This window comes from Kryptolebias marmoratus, linkage group LG24 (genome assembly GCF_001649575.2).
Source record: "Kryptolebias marmoratus isolate JLee-2015 linkage group LG24, ASM164957v2, whole genome shotgun sequence".
Classification (NCBI taxonomy): domain Eukaryota; kingdom Metazoa; phylum Chordata; class Actinopteri; order Cyprinodontiformes; family Rivulidae; genus Kryptolebias; species Kryptolebias marmoratus.
Window position 1 is genome coordinate 15,641,797 of NC_051453.1, and position 14,956 is coordinate 15,656,752.

At 47.8% G+C, this 14,956-nt stretch overlaps 1 protein-coding gene across 5 annotated transcripts in view; it reads left to right on the plus strand.

Annotated features, from left to right (window-relative positions):
- si:ch73-63e15.2 (strawberry notch homolog 2) overlaps positions 1-14,853 on the plus strand; it is a 61,610-nt gene extending 46,757 nt beyond the window's left edge. For 3 of the 5 annotated variants that reach the window (XM_017407287.3, XM_017407291.3, XM_017407290.3), the window contains 27 exons: positions 418-504; positions 1,237-1,342; positions 1,444-1,604; positions 1,713-1,846; positions 1,940-2,030; positions 2,125-2,268; positions 3,380-3,497; positions 3,587-3,692; positions 3,792-3,945; positions 4,038-4,214; positions 4,350-4,447; positions 5,160-5,242; positions 5,418-5,600; positions 5,762-5,883; positions 5,992-6,123; positions 6,249-6,384; positions 8,331-8,443; positions 9,726-9,797; positions 9,893-10,001; positions 10,082-10,153; positions 10,237-10,380; positions 10,510-10,604; positions 11,486-11,578; positions 11,666-11,797; positions 12,018-12,094; positions 12,302-12,492; positions 13,442-14,853. In XM_017407287.3, the coding sequence (XP_017262776.1) occupies positions 418-504; positions 1,237-1,342; positions 1,444-1,604; positions 1,713-1,846; positions 1,940-2,030; positions 2,125-2,268; positions 3,380-3,497; positions 3,587-3,692; positions 3,792-3,945; positions 4,038-4,214; positions 4,350-4,447; positions 5,160-5,242; positions 5,418-5,600; positions 5,762-5,883; positions 5,992-6,123; positions 6,249-6,384; positions 8,331-8,443; positions 9,726-9,797; positions 9,893-10,001; positions 10,082-10,153; positions 10,237-10,380; positions 10,510-10,604; positions 11,486-11,578; positions 11,666-11,797; positions 12,018-12,094; positions 12,302-12,492; positions 13,442-14,529 (4,218 nt within the window). In that variant the 3' untranslated portion in view covers positions 14,530-14,853. The remainder of the gene's footprint in view (positions 1-417; positions 505-1,236; positions 1,343-1,443; positions 1,605-1,712; positions 1,847-1,939; positions 2,031-2,124; positions 2,269-3,379; positions 3,498-3,586; positions 3,693-3,791; positions 3,946-4,037; positions 4,215-4,349; positions 4,448-5,159; positions 5,243-5,417; positions 5,601-5,761; positions 5,884-5,991; positions 6,124-6,248; positions 6,385-8,330; positions 8,444-9,725; positions 9,798-9,892; positions 10,002-10,081; positions 10,154-10,236; positions 10,381-10,509; positions 10,605-11,485; positions 11,579-11,665; positions 11,798-12,017; positions 12,095-12,301; positions 12,493-13,441) is intronic. The other 2 variants (XM_017407288.3, XM_017407289.3) reach the window with 2 other exon arrangements.
- Positions 14,854-14,956: the final 103 nt, after the last annotated feature.

The window sequence follows — 14,956 nt, forward strand, 5'->3', positions numbered from 1 at the left end:
GTCCCGTATTTTAGTGTTTGTGTACGCAAACAACCGGCTCGCTCCCGCCAAGGATGAAGAGAATCTCCCGGGTCTGGGTCAAAGGGCAATCAAGGTCCTGTTAATAATAATAATAATAATATTAATAATAATAAGTTTTGAAAGTTCCTGTCGCCCTTTTCACTCTGCTGTAGAAGCCCCCGCTCAGTACTCGAAATGCGCTCAGATTCGATCAGAGCGCATTTCCGAAAACATCGTCATGGTTTCCCACCTTTTCATCGCCCCGTTTGGCGACCGACCCGTTAAGACACCCGCTCAGAAAAACGGACTCGCTGCGATTTTTGTTTTTATTTTTTATTATTATTTCTTTGTTTCAGTTCTCTGACTGCATTCGGTTCATTTGAGTTTGCATCTCTTCATGTTATGTTTCGTTGACAGCAGAATGGCACCGGCAGGTTTCAGAACTTGGCCAGTTTGGATGATATAACCGCTATTATCAGCACTCCGCCTTTAGGAGGATTCCAGGTAGAAACACCAACCTCTCCAGTGTCATGTTAAAATGAACTCACTAACCATAAACACACACATGTCTGATTTGTATGTCGGGTGACCTCATTGTCCACTAATCTGACGGGGGGAGGGGGGGGGGTGTCTCATTTTGACACAGCACAACATGAGGTCGTTAGTTGCCGAGAGCAGGAACGTAACCGTCCCGCCTCGGCACTCTGCAAAGGTTTACCTGTCTTCATGCAAACTAACGCCGCGCCAAATGTAAATGGCTGTGTCCAGAAGAGATCCTCCGCTCCTCTGCTTCCTGAAATTACCATCTACCCGATGAAGTCTGCAGCTCTTGGCCTCCAGTCCTGAGAAGGCTGCGTGAGACGGAAAGAAAAAGAGAATGCGATGATTTGCTAATCTGTTTTTTATTTTATTATTATTATTATTATTATTTCCCCCACAAGGAAGTGGCAAACACATCAAATAGTTAAGAAGTTGTTTTGAATGTCATGGCAGCAACAGGAGTTGGAACAGGGGCAACAAATGGCTGTAAAAAAAAGAAATTTCATTTCATTTTTCAAATGATCACATTCTGTTTTTTACGTTTTACACAGCTGGGGCTGCACACGTTCAGAGCTTGTTCTTTTTGTTTCTTTCTTGCCTTTCCACCTAATTTGCTCCTTCGTAATCAGCCTAACAGCCGTATTTAGTTGTCAAAAATGCGAACGACGTCATTTGGGGTCCCGCTGCTGTTTCCAGGCTCAGGGAACACAGCCGCCGCCCGAGGAGGAAGAGGATGCCGAGGAGGAAGAGGCTGAGGAGCTGGGACATGTCGACACATACGCCGAGTACAAACCCTCTAAATGTATGTCGCTAAGCTCCACATACGACCGTCCTGCCTTCTTTTTTTTAATCGCTCGTTCGGTTTTAAATTCTCCTTTTTTCCCCCGCACGCCGTCTTTTCAGCCACGGTAGGAATTTCTCATCCCGACATCGTGGTGGAAACCAACACGCTGTCCAGCGTCCCGCCTCCCGACATCACATACACGTTGGCCATCCCGCAGCCGACCATCGACAGCGGGCTGCTGTCTGCTTTGCAGCTGGAAGCCATCATCTACGCCTGCCAGGTGCTCGCCCCCGGACAGCACGACACGCGACGAGGCCGAATCGCTCGGGAACTATCAGCGACTAATCCCGAAACTCTGCCTGCGTCTTTGTTTTTTTCTCCCCTCCAGCAACACGAGGTGATCCTTCAGAACAACCAGAGGGCGGGCTTCCTGATCGGAGACGGGGCCGGCGTCGGGAAGGGCCGCACGGTGGCGGGAATCATCCTGGAGAACTTCCTTAAGGGCAGAAAGAAATCACTGTGGTAAGACGAGCGTCAGCTGGCAGGTCATCTAAAAGCACGTCGGAGCTTGTTTCTGATTTTTTCTCTCTCTCTCGCTGTCGTTTCTGCCCTCAGGTTTAGCATATCCAATGACCTGAAATTCGACGCAGAGCGAGATCTCAAAGACATAAACGCGCAGCATATTCCTGTGCACGCCTTAAACAAGGTGAGTTCAGGGGAATGTCTGCCTCACGACAGAAGGAGAGCCGTTTTTTTTTTTTTTTGTCCTCACGTCTGATTTGTTTGCGTGTTTACGTCAGATAAAGTATGGAGACACAGCTACCTCAGAAGGAGTCTTGTTCGCTACTTACTCTGCGCTGATTGGAGAGAGTCAGGCCGGAGGGCAGCACCGGACGAGAATCAAGCAGATCCTGGACTGGTGCAAGCCGGACTTTGACGGAGTTGTATCCTTTTTTTTTTTTTTATCCCCAACGCCACCGCCGCCGCTGAAAGGTGCAGATGGACGGGGACGTTTTGCCCCACATCTGCATGTTAGCAATCCACTGGACAAATTTCAACAAACCTTGCAGAAAGTAATCACTACATGTACGTCCACAGCTGATTCAGTTTTGGGGACAACCTAAATCAAGATGGCAGCCAAGTGACCTTAAAAAAAAAAAAAAGAAAGAAAAATGGCTATAATTCAGCCGGTTTTACAGATATTGCCCTAAAATTTGCTGTGGTTGTAGCTGAGGCTAATCGTTTTCTGAGCACCACCACATTATGCAAGCCCTGAGTTTATTAATAATTAGGAATTAATCGTTAACTAATTCGACTAAACCCTGTCTGTCTGTTAGCGAAGTGTCTCACGAACTGCTGAACAGATTTTATTGAAACTTTCAGGGAATAATCATTAGATGTGCATCTACAACTGATTAATGATTGGGGTCAAGCCAAACCAAGATGGCTGCCACAGCCAACTATCCTTTGAAAATACAAAAATTGCTATAACTCGGTCGTTTTTACTGATTCAGTGCTATAATTTCATATTGTAGTAGGTGACAGTCATTTACAACACTTACTCTAAGTGCCGCTCATCGCATGACATCTTTGCTTAAAACTTTAGCATTAACTCTTGTAGTCAACCCCGTCTGTCTGTTAGCAAAATAACTCATGAACAGAAAGATGAATTTCAATGAAACTTGCAGAAAGTAATCATTGGATGTACATCGACGAGTGATTAACTCTTGGAGCCATCCCGATTCAAGATGGCCGCCACAACTAATCAACATTAGCGTACACAAAAATTGCTATATCTTAGTCCGTTTTGCAGATATTAGTCTACAATTTGGTGTCGTAGTAAATGAGAGTCATTCACAACATATAACGTTAGCGTGACATCTCGTGAACACGCATAAATTACGTTCAGGGTTCGCCAAAGCAGCTACATCTCGTCATTTCTCAACATGAGATGATATTAGTCCAAATAAAAGCGGCAGACGATAGTTCAGTGTGCTCTGTTCAGTGTGCTCTGTGCATTTTGTTCTTCGCCCTTGACCCCCACCCCCCCGGCAGATTATTTTCGACGAATGCCACAAAGCCAAGAACGCCACGTCCACCAAAATGGGCAAAGCCGTGCTCGACCTGCAGAACAAGCTGCCACAGGCCAGAGTGGTGTACGCCAGTGCCACAGGTGGGCCGGGCGGACGAACCAGCACGCACGCTAGCGAGGGTTCGCGACAAGCCGCTTTTAAAACCCGACACTCGTCTTGTCTCCCGCAGGTGCCTCTGAGCCAAAGAACATGATTTATATGAGCCGCCTGGGAATCTGGGGCGAGGGCACGCCGTTCAGAACCTTCGAGGACTTCCTGCACGCCATCGAGAAGCGGTACGTAGAGAGAGAGAGAGACAGCCTCACTCAGACGTTTAAACGATGATCACTGTGTGGATAAATCGTATAAATCCTTCACGTGGCGTTTGCACACAGGGGGGTCGGCGCCATGGAGATTGTAGCCATGGACATGAAAGTGAGCGGGATGTACATCGCCAGGCAGCTGAGCTTCTCCGGCGTGTCGTTCCGCATTGAGGAGATCGGACTGGACAGCGACATCCGGGAGGTCTACAACAAAGCTGCCAAACTGGTGAGCTCGGCTCCTTCAGTGTCTTCTTCTTCTTGTTGTCGTTGTTGCTCGTAAGAAAGGCGGCGCAGTGACACCCCTGAATGTGTGCGCAGTGGGCCGAGGCGCTGCAGGTGTTCATGCAGGCGGCTGACGAGCTGGGCCTGGTCAGCAGGAAGTCCCTGTGGGGACAGTTCTGGTCGTCCCACCAGCGCTTCTTCAAATACCTCTGCATCGCCGCCAAGGTGCGCTCCCTGGTGGAGCTGGCCCAGAAGGAGCTGGAGGCCGGGAAGGTCAGTGGAGGCGCACTCAATCACGAGCGCGACTAACCTAACCTCCTAAATACTCCGAATATTCTGCATCTGTGTGAATGTTTACTTCTGCTGATGTCGCATCCCTCCTTTTCTTTTTTTTTTGCCTTTTTCCAGTGCATCGTCATCGGGCTGCAGTCCACCGGAGAGTCACGCACCAGAGAGGTCCTAGATGAGAACGACGGCCATCTTGACCGATTTGTTTCTGCAGCAGAGTAAGTTTTAAAAGGGAGCTCCAGGTCCAACCCACCTGTGGACGCGGGAAACATTTCGCCGTCTTGAATTAGGCCGTTCAAATGTTCAGATGTTTCACTCAAATCCGTCCACTGCGTCCCCCGAGATACTCACAACTCAAACCCTCCGCCTTTGTGTGATTAAAAGGTTCGTTTAGGCGATTAATTTCTGTCACGTTGGTTAATTTTACTGTTTCGGGATGAATAGATTCAGAGAAAAAAAAAAACTACTTTCCTGTTCGGTACCTTTCTGACTGTTTCGACCCAGTTTGGGCTCGTGACGGTGGTTGGACGTCATTCTGCTGCGTCACGCTGCAACAGAACGGCGACGTTCCAGTTCTGATGGCGTTCCGCCCACTCGCATAACGCCCGGGTCATGGTTTGTCCTCGTTCTGTCTTCCTTCGCAGCATCTGTTCAATCAATGAGTGACTCATTCATGAAAAAAAAAAAAAAAAAAAGGAAGTTCTGAGCGCTCTGAACTCTGTGACCTTAAGCGTCTTGCAGCAGACACGTCTGAGTCTGACTTTATTAGATCACTCAGCTGCGCCCTTATCTGCCTGTCAGCACCTGACGGCTTTAAAGAGGTGAATCGGGGATGCCCGTTCTGTCAGAGCCGGCTTATGTTGTTGTGATTGCTTTGATATCACAAAGCTTTTCTCTCTCTCTCTATTTTTACTCCCTCCTTTCCTTTAGGGGAGTTTTCCAGTCTCTTGTATCAAAGCATTTTCCCTCGGAGAAGCAGAGGAGGGAGAAGGCGCCGGGGAACAAGAGAAAACGTAAGAACGCACATCGCCTGCCTCCCTTTCACGCCCTCAGCTACTACCACGCCACACATCAGCACATTTTTAAATTAAGCATTTATTTTATATTAAACCCTTCATCGTTGCTTTAAGTGGTGATAAAATTTTTTAAAAAAAAGAGTGTTTTAGTTTTTCACGTCTCCCAAATCAGGAAAGCCCAGAGGTCGTCAGGCCAAGGTGCCCAAGCACACGGTGGACAGCGGCGGCGTGATCAACATCTCCGACGACAGCAGCAGCGACTCGGACGGCATGGACACGGACTCCAACTCGTCGCCCGACTCCCTGCAGGACAACGACGACGTCATCTTCGTCCACCACACCAGCTGCCAGTCAGGTGGGCGTTTTCTCCGCGATTCGCTTCTTTTAGGAGGACTTGTTTGTGTTGACGCCTTTTTTTCTTTTTTGGCCCTCCGCCTCCCACTTTTGCCTCCCGCCGTCGCCGAAATCCGTTTCCCCTCCGTAGAGTCAATGTGCCGCTCTGCTTTGTCTTCACAGCCAGGATAGAGGAGATGAAGCAGTGTCTCCTCAATAAGATCTCCATGCTAGGAAAAGAACTACCTCTCAACACGCTGGATGTGCTCATCGATAAGTTTGGGGGACCCGATAAAGTCGCCGAGGTGCGAGTTCAGACCCGAGTTTGCTCCGCAGCTGTTTAAAAGCTGATTAGCTGTTGGGATCTGTTTATCGAGCGACTGTGTGACCGTTTCCGGTCTTCCCCCCCGCAGATGACGGGCCGTAAAGGCCGCGTGGTGCGACGTCCAGACGGCAGCGTCCGCTATGAGTCGCGGGCCGAGCAGGGCTCCACCATCGATCAGATCAACATCAAGGAGAAGGACCGCTTCATGACCGGAGAGAAGGTCCGCAGCAGTGGGCGCCTGCTGGAATTCTTTTTTTTTTTTTTTTTTTTTTTTTTTTTTTTTTTTTTTTTTTTTAACAATTCGGCTCGTCTCTAAACGCGCTCTGACCTTGCTTCTCCTCGCAGTTGGTGGCCATCATCTCGGAGGCAGCCAGCTCTGGGATTTCCCTGCAGGCGGACAAACGGGTGAAAAACCAGAGGCGCCGGGTCCACATGACCCTGGAGCTGCCGTGGAGTGCAGACAGGGCCATTCAGCAGTTCGGTACGTCAGGGAACGCCACCTAACAAAGGTGGACTTCCTGCTCGTCTCTAAAACTTCATTGGACTAAAAAATGTCCAATGAAGCAAAACACAAGCTTAAAGAAGCTAAAAGACAGCTAAAAGCCAAAAACGTAAAAAAGCCATCTTAATGCATTTCTATGGGAGAATATTTGTAAACAAATGGAAATCGTTCGGAAAGTTTAAAAGTCACGGCATCCTTCTCCTGAATGAGCTGAATGTTTTGATAAACAAAATATAAATGTTTTTATTATTATTATTATTATTATGCAGCAGTGAGATATGAGGGCTTAAACTTGTAATCTATGTTTCATTTACATAAAACTTCATTTGTATATGAATTAGTTTCCCAGAAGGAACACAAATTTATTTAAATAAGCTCCTCCTTTAGTTTCTAAAAGATATCTTGTTCTGGATCATGCATCCAAAATAAGACTTTTCATAATTTATTAGCATTCAGTAATTCAGTCAGGTAATTTCCTTCTGGAAGCTGGAGAAGTGCGTCGTGGAACAAAAGAATCCGCTTCTATCCAGACTCCAGATTACGTCACCATCAACATCCCCCATCTTTTAACGTCTCCCTCTGTCTGCGACCCGTTTCTTCACTTCTATGTCATGTTTATATTCATCTTCCACTTTTACCGAGCAGCTGAGCGGAAACTAACATTTAGATAAGTTGATGTGAAACTTTTGACGTGTCGTTTTTTTTTTTTTTTATTTGGGCACCTCATGACTTGGTGACCACGTTTGTGCTGAATGTTTTCGTTTATTTCTCGTCTGGTAAAGTCTGAGCCCGACATCGAGCCCTTTCGTACCAGAGCCCAGCCCTTTCGTACCAGATGTTTAAAGCTAAAAGCTAAAACCAGCAGCACAGGAGCTAAAAGCTAAGCCTGGGATCAGAACAGCAGCTAAAGCTCAAATTGGCAGAACATTAACTAAAACTAGCAAATGGTAACTAAACGTTTAGACCTGCGAAACAGTAGCTAAATGATAAAATTAGCAAAACTGTCGCTTAAGTAAGCAACACATTAGCTAAAAGCTCAACCGAGCAAAACAGTAACTGAGAGCTAAGTCCTGCAAAATAGTGGCTAAAAGCTTCAACTATCACAATCGTAGCTAAATTAAGACAATATTTGCTGAAACCTAAAACCAGCAAAACATAAGCTAAATGATAAAACAAGCAAAATAGTAGCTAAAAGCTAAAAGTAGCAAAACCGTAGCTAAATTAAGGAAATTTATAGCTAAAACCAAAAACCAGCTAAACGTTAGCTAAAGGCTAAACCGAGCAACTGATAACTAAGTCCTCCAAAATAGTACCGGTAGCTAAAACTAGTAAAACCATAGCTAAATTAAGGAAAACTATAGCTTCAACCAAAAACCAGCTAAAGGCTAAACCGAGCAAAACAGCAACTAAAAGCTAAGTCCTGCAAAATAGTAGCTAAAAGCCGAAACTAACCAAACTGTAGCTAAATTAAGGAAAACCTCTGGTAAACCCTATAATCAGCTACACATTAGCTAAAAGCTAAACGTACCAAAACAGTAACTCCTGCAAAATAGTAGCTGAAAGCTAAAACTGTCAAAACAGTAGCTTAAATTGAAAAATGAAGCAAGTATGCTGAAGAGGTTTTTTTTGTGACCAAAGTTTCTCAATGATATAAAGAGATCTTAATGTGTTTCTGTAAGGGAAAAAAAATGTAAATAAAGTGAAATATTTCAAAAAGTACGGAAGTTATAAATGTCAAAATTCCTGAACGAGCCGGACGGTTTGATACCCGAAGGTCTGAAGTAGCTGAAGGTCTGCTGAAGCAGTTACAGTCCAAAAGAAGAAAACAGCGTGAATGCTGAGTCAGCGTTCACACAAATAAACACTTTCATTTCGTTCTCATCTGGTGCTCTAACCCCCCCCCCCTCTCTCCTTTGTGTTGGCAGGTCGCACCCATCGGTCCAATCAGGTGACAGCTCCAGAGTACATCTTCCTCATCTCAGAGTTGGCCGGAGAGAGACGCTTTGCCTCCATCGTGGCGAAGAGATTGGAGAGTCTGGTAACTCCAGTCGCCGGCCGCGTGTGTTTTGCGCGTTGCTCTCGGTGATGCTCCTCGTTGCTCCTTCGAAGAGACTTAAACGTCTGTCTCCGGGGGACAGCTCCACGTGAGACGAGCTGTATTGCCGTAAACAGCATTCGGTGTTTGTTTCCCGTAGTTGCGCCTTCGTCCGTCTGTCCTTCCTGTCCCCCCTCGCTTCACAAAACGTTCCCCCACTGTCTCCATCACAATAACAGACAAACCACTAAGCGCGCAAAAAGAGCTCGTCTGAATGATTTATAAGACCACAGTTATCTTCCGTCACCATCGATGCATTTCTGCGACGGCTGTCATCTGTTTCCATGGCGACACAGCGCTGGTTGTTTTGGGGAGGGTGAGAGAGACGGTGGAGCGGGGGGGGGTCCAGGAAGTCGTGTGGTAACTGTGTGTCAGGAATAGGTCAGGTCCGATCCGGCTGCCTGGTGGAAGTTCTTCATAAAAAGGAGATCGGGAGTGAAAGACGTTTTGGCATCGTCTTTGTTGTTTTTTTGTTTTTTTCTTCTTCTTCTTCTCTCCAGCAGCTGGCTTCGTTCGTCTGTTGACTTGGATTCGTCTAAAATTTCCTTCAGCTGTTGCGTCTAAGTTTCGCTGCTAAAATCACGTCCGCCGAGCCGCCCCAGCCTCGCAGAACGTCAAAACATCGTCTATTTGTGTTGGTGCTAAAAGGGTGTTTTATTTAGCGGTTGTTTTTAAAGTGGATTACAGCTGCAGGCTCTTCTCGGCATGTGAATTTGAAATATTTACCGCCAGCCTGCCACGACAGCCTACGTGAATGCCAGTGTGTGTGCGCGCGTTCGGGTTTTTTTTTGTCTGTTAGCAAAATATCTCATGAAACACTGGACAGATTTTAATGAAACTCTCACAAAGTAATTGTTGGATATACGTCTAGAACCGATTCGCTTTTGGAGTCAAACCGATTCAAGATGGCCGCCACAGCTAAACAAGCTTATCAAACACAAGAATGGCTGTAACTCAGTCATTTATACAGCTGTTGAGCTCAAATTTGGTGTGTCTGTAGCTGAGAGTCATCCCTGACACATACTCTGAGCACTAGCAGATCATGCAGCATCTTTAGCATCAAGGTGGCAGGTGGTATGCATCCCTTCAAGGAATGCTGCTTTTTCATTATATTTTAAGCAATGTAATTCAGTAACAATTTTTAGATTTGATTTAAAGTAATAAAGGCTGCAATCCCAACACCTCCGACAGAACTAATAATAATCCTCTTGCTGATCGGCTGCAGGGTGCACTGACGCACGGAGACAGACGAGCCACCGAATCAAGGGATCTGAGCAAGTACAATTTTGAGAACAAGGTCAGCACACTCTGGACGACTTTCCATCACGAGCAGCTTGAAATATTCAACTTGAAATATTAAAGGCGTGACGTTGCGGTCTGGTTCTCTTTCAGTACGGCACCAAGGCTCTGGATAAAGTTACCAAAGCGATCCTCGGCCACATCGAGAACAAGGTGCCCCCTCCCAAAGGATACCCCGGCGGCGACGCCAGGTTCTTTCAAGGTACCTTTGAGCTGTGCCTGCGTGTCGGTCAGCGGGGTGTCACAGCAGTAAAACACCTTTTCGTTGCTCTTTACTTGCAGAGATAAAAACCGGGATGATGCACGTGGGCATCATCTGCAAGGAGCCCCGCTTCGGGATCAGCACCGAAAAAGGTATGGAGGATTCCGGGGTTTTCCGATCGTTCCCGGCGTTCGGGGCTTCAGCTTTAAACTGTATTTGTTTTTTTTTGGCACAGACTGCAGCATCACCAAGTTCCTGAATCGCATCCTGGGCCTGGAGGTCCACAAGCAGAACTATCTCTTCCAGTACTTCACCGATAACTTCGACTACCTGATTGAGAAGGACAAGAAGGAGGGCAAATACGACATGGGGATCCTGGGTATGGCGCTCAAATGCAGCTTTGAAGCGTCTTTTTGGTTTTTAAGCCGCATGCGAAACGCTTTGCCGTTTGTTGTTACTGATGGTGATCCGTAACGATCTGCCGGTTGTGCTCTTGCGACTCTTTCAGACTTGGCTCCCGGTAACGATGAAATTTATGAGGAGAAGCAGGAAACCTTCTTGACGGTGGGAAATCCTCAAGACGGGCAGGTTGTTCTTTATAAGGTAGGCACCACCTAATCAACCCCCAGACTCGTGTTATTGTAGACGTTACAGGGTGGACGCTGACTCAGCACACACACTGTTTGTTTGTCGTTGTTTTTTTTTAATGCAATCTAACTACTTCTGGAGACGTTCGTGTGTCAAAAGTTCGGCTCTTTCAGGAGATGGGCGCTATGACTTTTGGGTTTTTGTAATGTTTCAAAATATTTCATTTTACTTACAATTATTTGCCCCGCAGAAATCCGTAATGATCTCATCAAATCTGTAATACTTGAAACCTGTTTCAGCTTTCTCGCTCTATTTTATCCTAGTTTTAATTTTAAGCTACCAATTTAGCCTGTAGCTAGCTTTTTGACGCTTTCGGTTACATTTTTAAAAGTTTTGGCTTTTAGCTAGCCTGTGCTACTTTTAACATTTACTTAGACTTTTGCTGCTCTTAGCTAGCATTTTGCTACTTTTGTCTTTCAGCTAGTGTTTATTACTTCAATTTCAGCGTCTTCAGCGAGACTAAAAGTCATCCAGCACCCAGCATTTACGCTGCTTTTTTTTTTTTTTTTTTTGGAACATGTCAGGCAGGAAGTTTGATGTCGATCACTCCCAACATATGGAAAAATTACACATCACATGGAAATATGACACCACCACCCCACCCCCACCCCCTGTTTTTGTGTCAAATCCAGCAGAACTCGTAGAGCTCCACCACAGCTCAGCTATGCTCTCGTATAACAGCTCAAATTTACATTTAACTACTTACTGAACATAATACTCGCGTAAAATGAAAAAAAAAAATCTGCACATATTTAACTGACTGATGTCACTTCAGTACAACGACTACTATTGAGGCTTAGCGTGACTGTCTCTTTTTTTTTATTTTGCCCCCGCAGATCACCGTGGACAGAGGCATGCCGTGGGAGGAGGCGCACGCCAAGTCCCTGAAGCTGAGCACTCCAGATGAGGGCTTCTACCTGTCCTATAAGGTGAGCCCCGCCTAAATCGGTTCGGGAGCCTAGCGCGGGGAAGCGGCCGATCGAAACGCTGAAACTCTGTGCATGTCGCCTCCACAGCTGCGGGGTAACAGTCCGTGCGTGCTGCTGGCCGAGCAGGGCCGAGGTAAGAACTTCAACATCTACAAGCCCAACATCGGCAAGCAGACGCAGCCCGAGAGCCTCAACAACCTGCTGCAGCGATACCGAAAGGTAGGAGCGCCAACCACTTGTGATGCTTTTTGTCTGGGAATAGCTTCATAAAAGACAGACATGTCCTGCACTTTGAGGTCTGAGTAAATGAAACGGTTCTGTAGCTATATAAGGAGCTTTGCTGCCCTCTTGTGGGCATTAAAGGGAAACGACACAGATGCATTTTCACCAAGCTGCAGATGTGATGAGTCTTGAGCTGATAATTACCTTGTTATTCCAGGTTTCTCCAGAGGAAGCTAAAGACAGCTGGGAGAACCAGTTCAACTTTTCTTTAAAGAAGTGTAGTCACGCCAACTGGTAAGTCGAACTCCACAACATCCCCGAGGATTATTGGCTCGAGCTCCCAGGCCAGGCTTGTACTCGCAAGCATCCGGTGCGTGAGCTCCAAACGCTCATTTGTGCCACAACTGGGAAACAAAAAAAGAAAAAGATTCGGAGCGTTTTTCGACCTGTTCGTTTGAAAGGATTTCGAGCTAATTTCCCGTCCGCACGTCCCCTCCCCAGGAACGGGAAGTGCAAGAAGATCGACGAGGGCCAGGAGTGTCTGCAGGGCATGCGCCTCCGTCAGTATCACATGCTGTGCGGGGCGTTGTTACGGGTGTGGAAGCGGGTGTCCGACGTGGTGTCCGACATCACCAACTCCAGCATCCTGCAGATCGTCCGCCTCAAAACCAAGCAGCGCAACAAGCAAGTTGGTGAGTTCAGGGTGGCTTCGTTTCCTCACCGGCCCCGACACTCCAGCTCACATTTCAAATGCAAATTTGATTAGTCAGCTGTCAGGGGAGCAGTGCTGATATTCAAAGATGAAGCCGTCAAAGTGATGACTCATCTTTCTGATAAACTGAGGTCCTTCGAAACTCTGTAAACACGTTAATACTGACGCTTATGAAGGAGTGAAAAGCACAAAGCATGTCAGCCAAAGCAACAGCATGAGGACAAGAGATAAACATGCAAATAAAACTGTCGAACTTCATTTTTATTTTCAACCAGTCTGTCTGTTTACAAAACCTTGTGTGATTGGCTGGCGCTCAGAGTATATGTTGAGGATGAGTCTCGGCTACTACCGCAGCAAATTTTACCTCAATATCTGTAAAATTAACTGAGTTATAGCCCTGTTTGTTGTGGTGTTTATCTTGTTTTTAGCAGCCATTTTCAGCTGGATTGACTCCAAAAGTTAATCAGATGTAGATGTAGATCCAGTGAAGATGTTCTGAGAGTTTCATAAACATCTGTCCAGTTGTTTATGAGATATTTTGCTAACAGACGCATGTTGTTGACTCCGATGGTCCATAGCAAACTGTTAAGCACAGATTGTGTGCAGTTTTGTTCTCAAAGCACGCGTCGGGGATGAGTCTCAGCTGCCGCACCAAAGTTTAGCTCAGAATCTGGGAAAATAACTAAATTTGCAGCCATTTTTGTGTTTTCTAAGGTTTCTGTGATGGCCATTTTAAGTTGGGTTGGCTTCAGGGAGAGTTTCATTAAAGTTCATCCACTGGTGATTGAGATATTTTGCTAACGTCACAGTCAAACGAACACATATACACAGGCAAAGACGGTGTTCCCTGCTTTTTGCCTCTGTTGAGGCCGGCGTTTACAAGCAGCTTGTGTTGGAGTGACCTTTGACCCCTTTCCTCTACCCCCCAGGCATCAAGATCCCGGAGACCTGCGTGGCCCGCGTGCGCGAGGAGCTGCTGCTAATGAACGAGGAGGTGAAGAAGAGGCGGAAGGAGAAGGAGCAGCAGGAGCGCATGCGTCAGCTGGAGCAGGAGAACCAGCGCCTCCCGGAAAACCAGAACCCCGTGCTCAGCCAGTTCCTGGTCCAGAATCCGGGCCTTGTCTTCAAACAGAACCTGAACCAGAACGCCCTGCAGAGGACTCAGAACGGGGGCCTGTCCCATATAGACGCTCTGCAGCAGCCCCCCCACAGTTTGCCCCTCATGTCCCTGCACAGGAACCAATCCCTTCAAAGGACCCACAACGGCTGGCCCAACAGCCCCGCCTCCTCCGGCGCCGCCAACCAGGTCGCTCTGCCCAAAACCGTCAGCCATGGTTTCCCTCAGTTCTACAACTTCCTGTCTCCGTTTCACGTATCCAAGAACCCGTCCCTCCCGCTCCACCAGGCCGCGCCGTCTCCCGACTTGTCTTCCAGCAACCCCCTGAACGAGATCCTGGACCTGACCATGAGCTCGCCGTCCCCCTCCACAGACAGCACAGACGCCGGGCCGAGCCTGGACACCCTGCCGGACTTCAACCTGGATCTGTTCCCCGGGACCGCCCCTGACGCCCAGCACCCATCGCAGACACAGCAGCCCCTGATGCTCCAGCACCACCACCAGCTGGCCCCCCAGCAGCCGCCGCCGCCGCAGAACCACAACCACGAGCAGGACTTTCTGGAGATCCTCGGCTTGGCGCTGTCTCCCCAGATGCCCGCGCAGAAAGCCGCCCCTTCGTCGTCGACCTCCTCCTGCTCCTCCTCCACGTCCTCCACCTCGTCCCTGTCAAACAACCCGCTGTCCCTCTTCCCCATCCCGTCCTCGTCGCCCTCGCCGTCGTCGTCGTCGTCCTCACTGTTTTCCAACGCTTTCCCCGCGTCCTACCTCCTCACACAGTCAGACTCGGCCGCTCTAACCAACGGCCACGCCAGCACTCTGGACGTGCGCGAGGCCCTGAACAGCATGCTGCAGAGCGGGCAGGACCGCAAGTCCGTCATCCAGTACCGCCAGCAGGACTAAGAGCTGCGGCGGCGGCGGCGGCGCCTACGGCTCGCTCAGACTTTGTCAGGGTTTCGGCATTTTGTTTAGTCTTTCGGAGAGCAGATCGCGTCTTATTTTCTGCCACCCCCCTTTTGGACCTATCTCCCCCCCCCCCTCAGGGCCGATAGTCAAGTCACTGCCTGTTCCTTCTCTCTGTCCACCTTTTAGCGTTCGCCAACTTGTGGTTCAATATCAGATTTTCTGCACCAAAGTGTGCCCTCTACCGTAAAAAAAAAAAAGAAGAAGGAGAAAAAAAAACGGCAGCTGTTTTAAAAGTTATATATATAAATAAAAACTACTTGCGGTAACTGTACTTTGTGTGGGGGAGACCTCCCGCTGCTGAATCGTGAATTTGCTGGAAGCTCTGAGCGCCTGTTACTTCACCACGCCGGCCATGGGGGGGGGG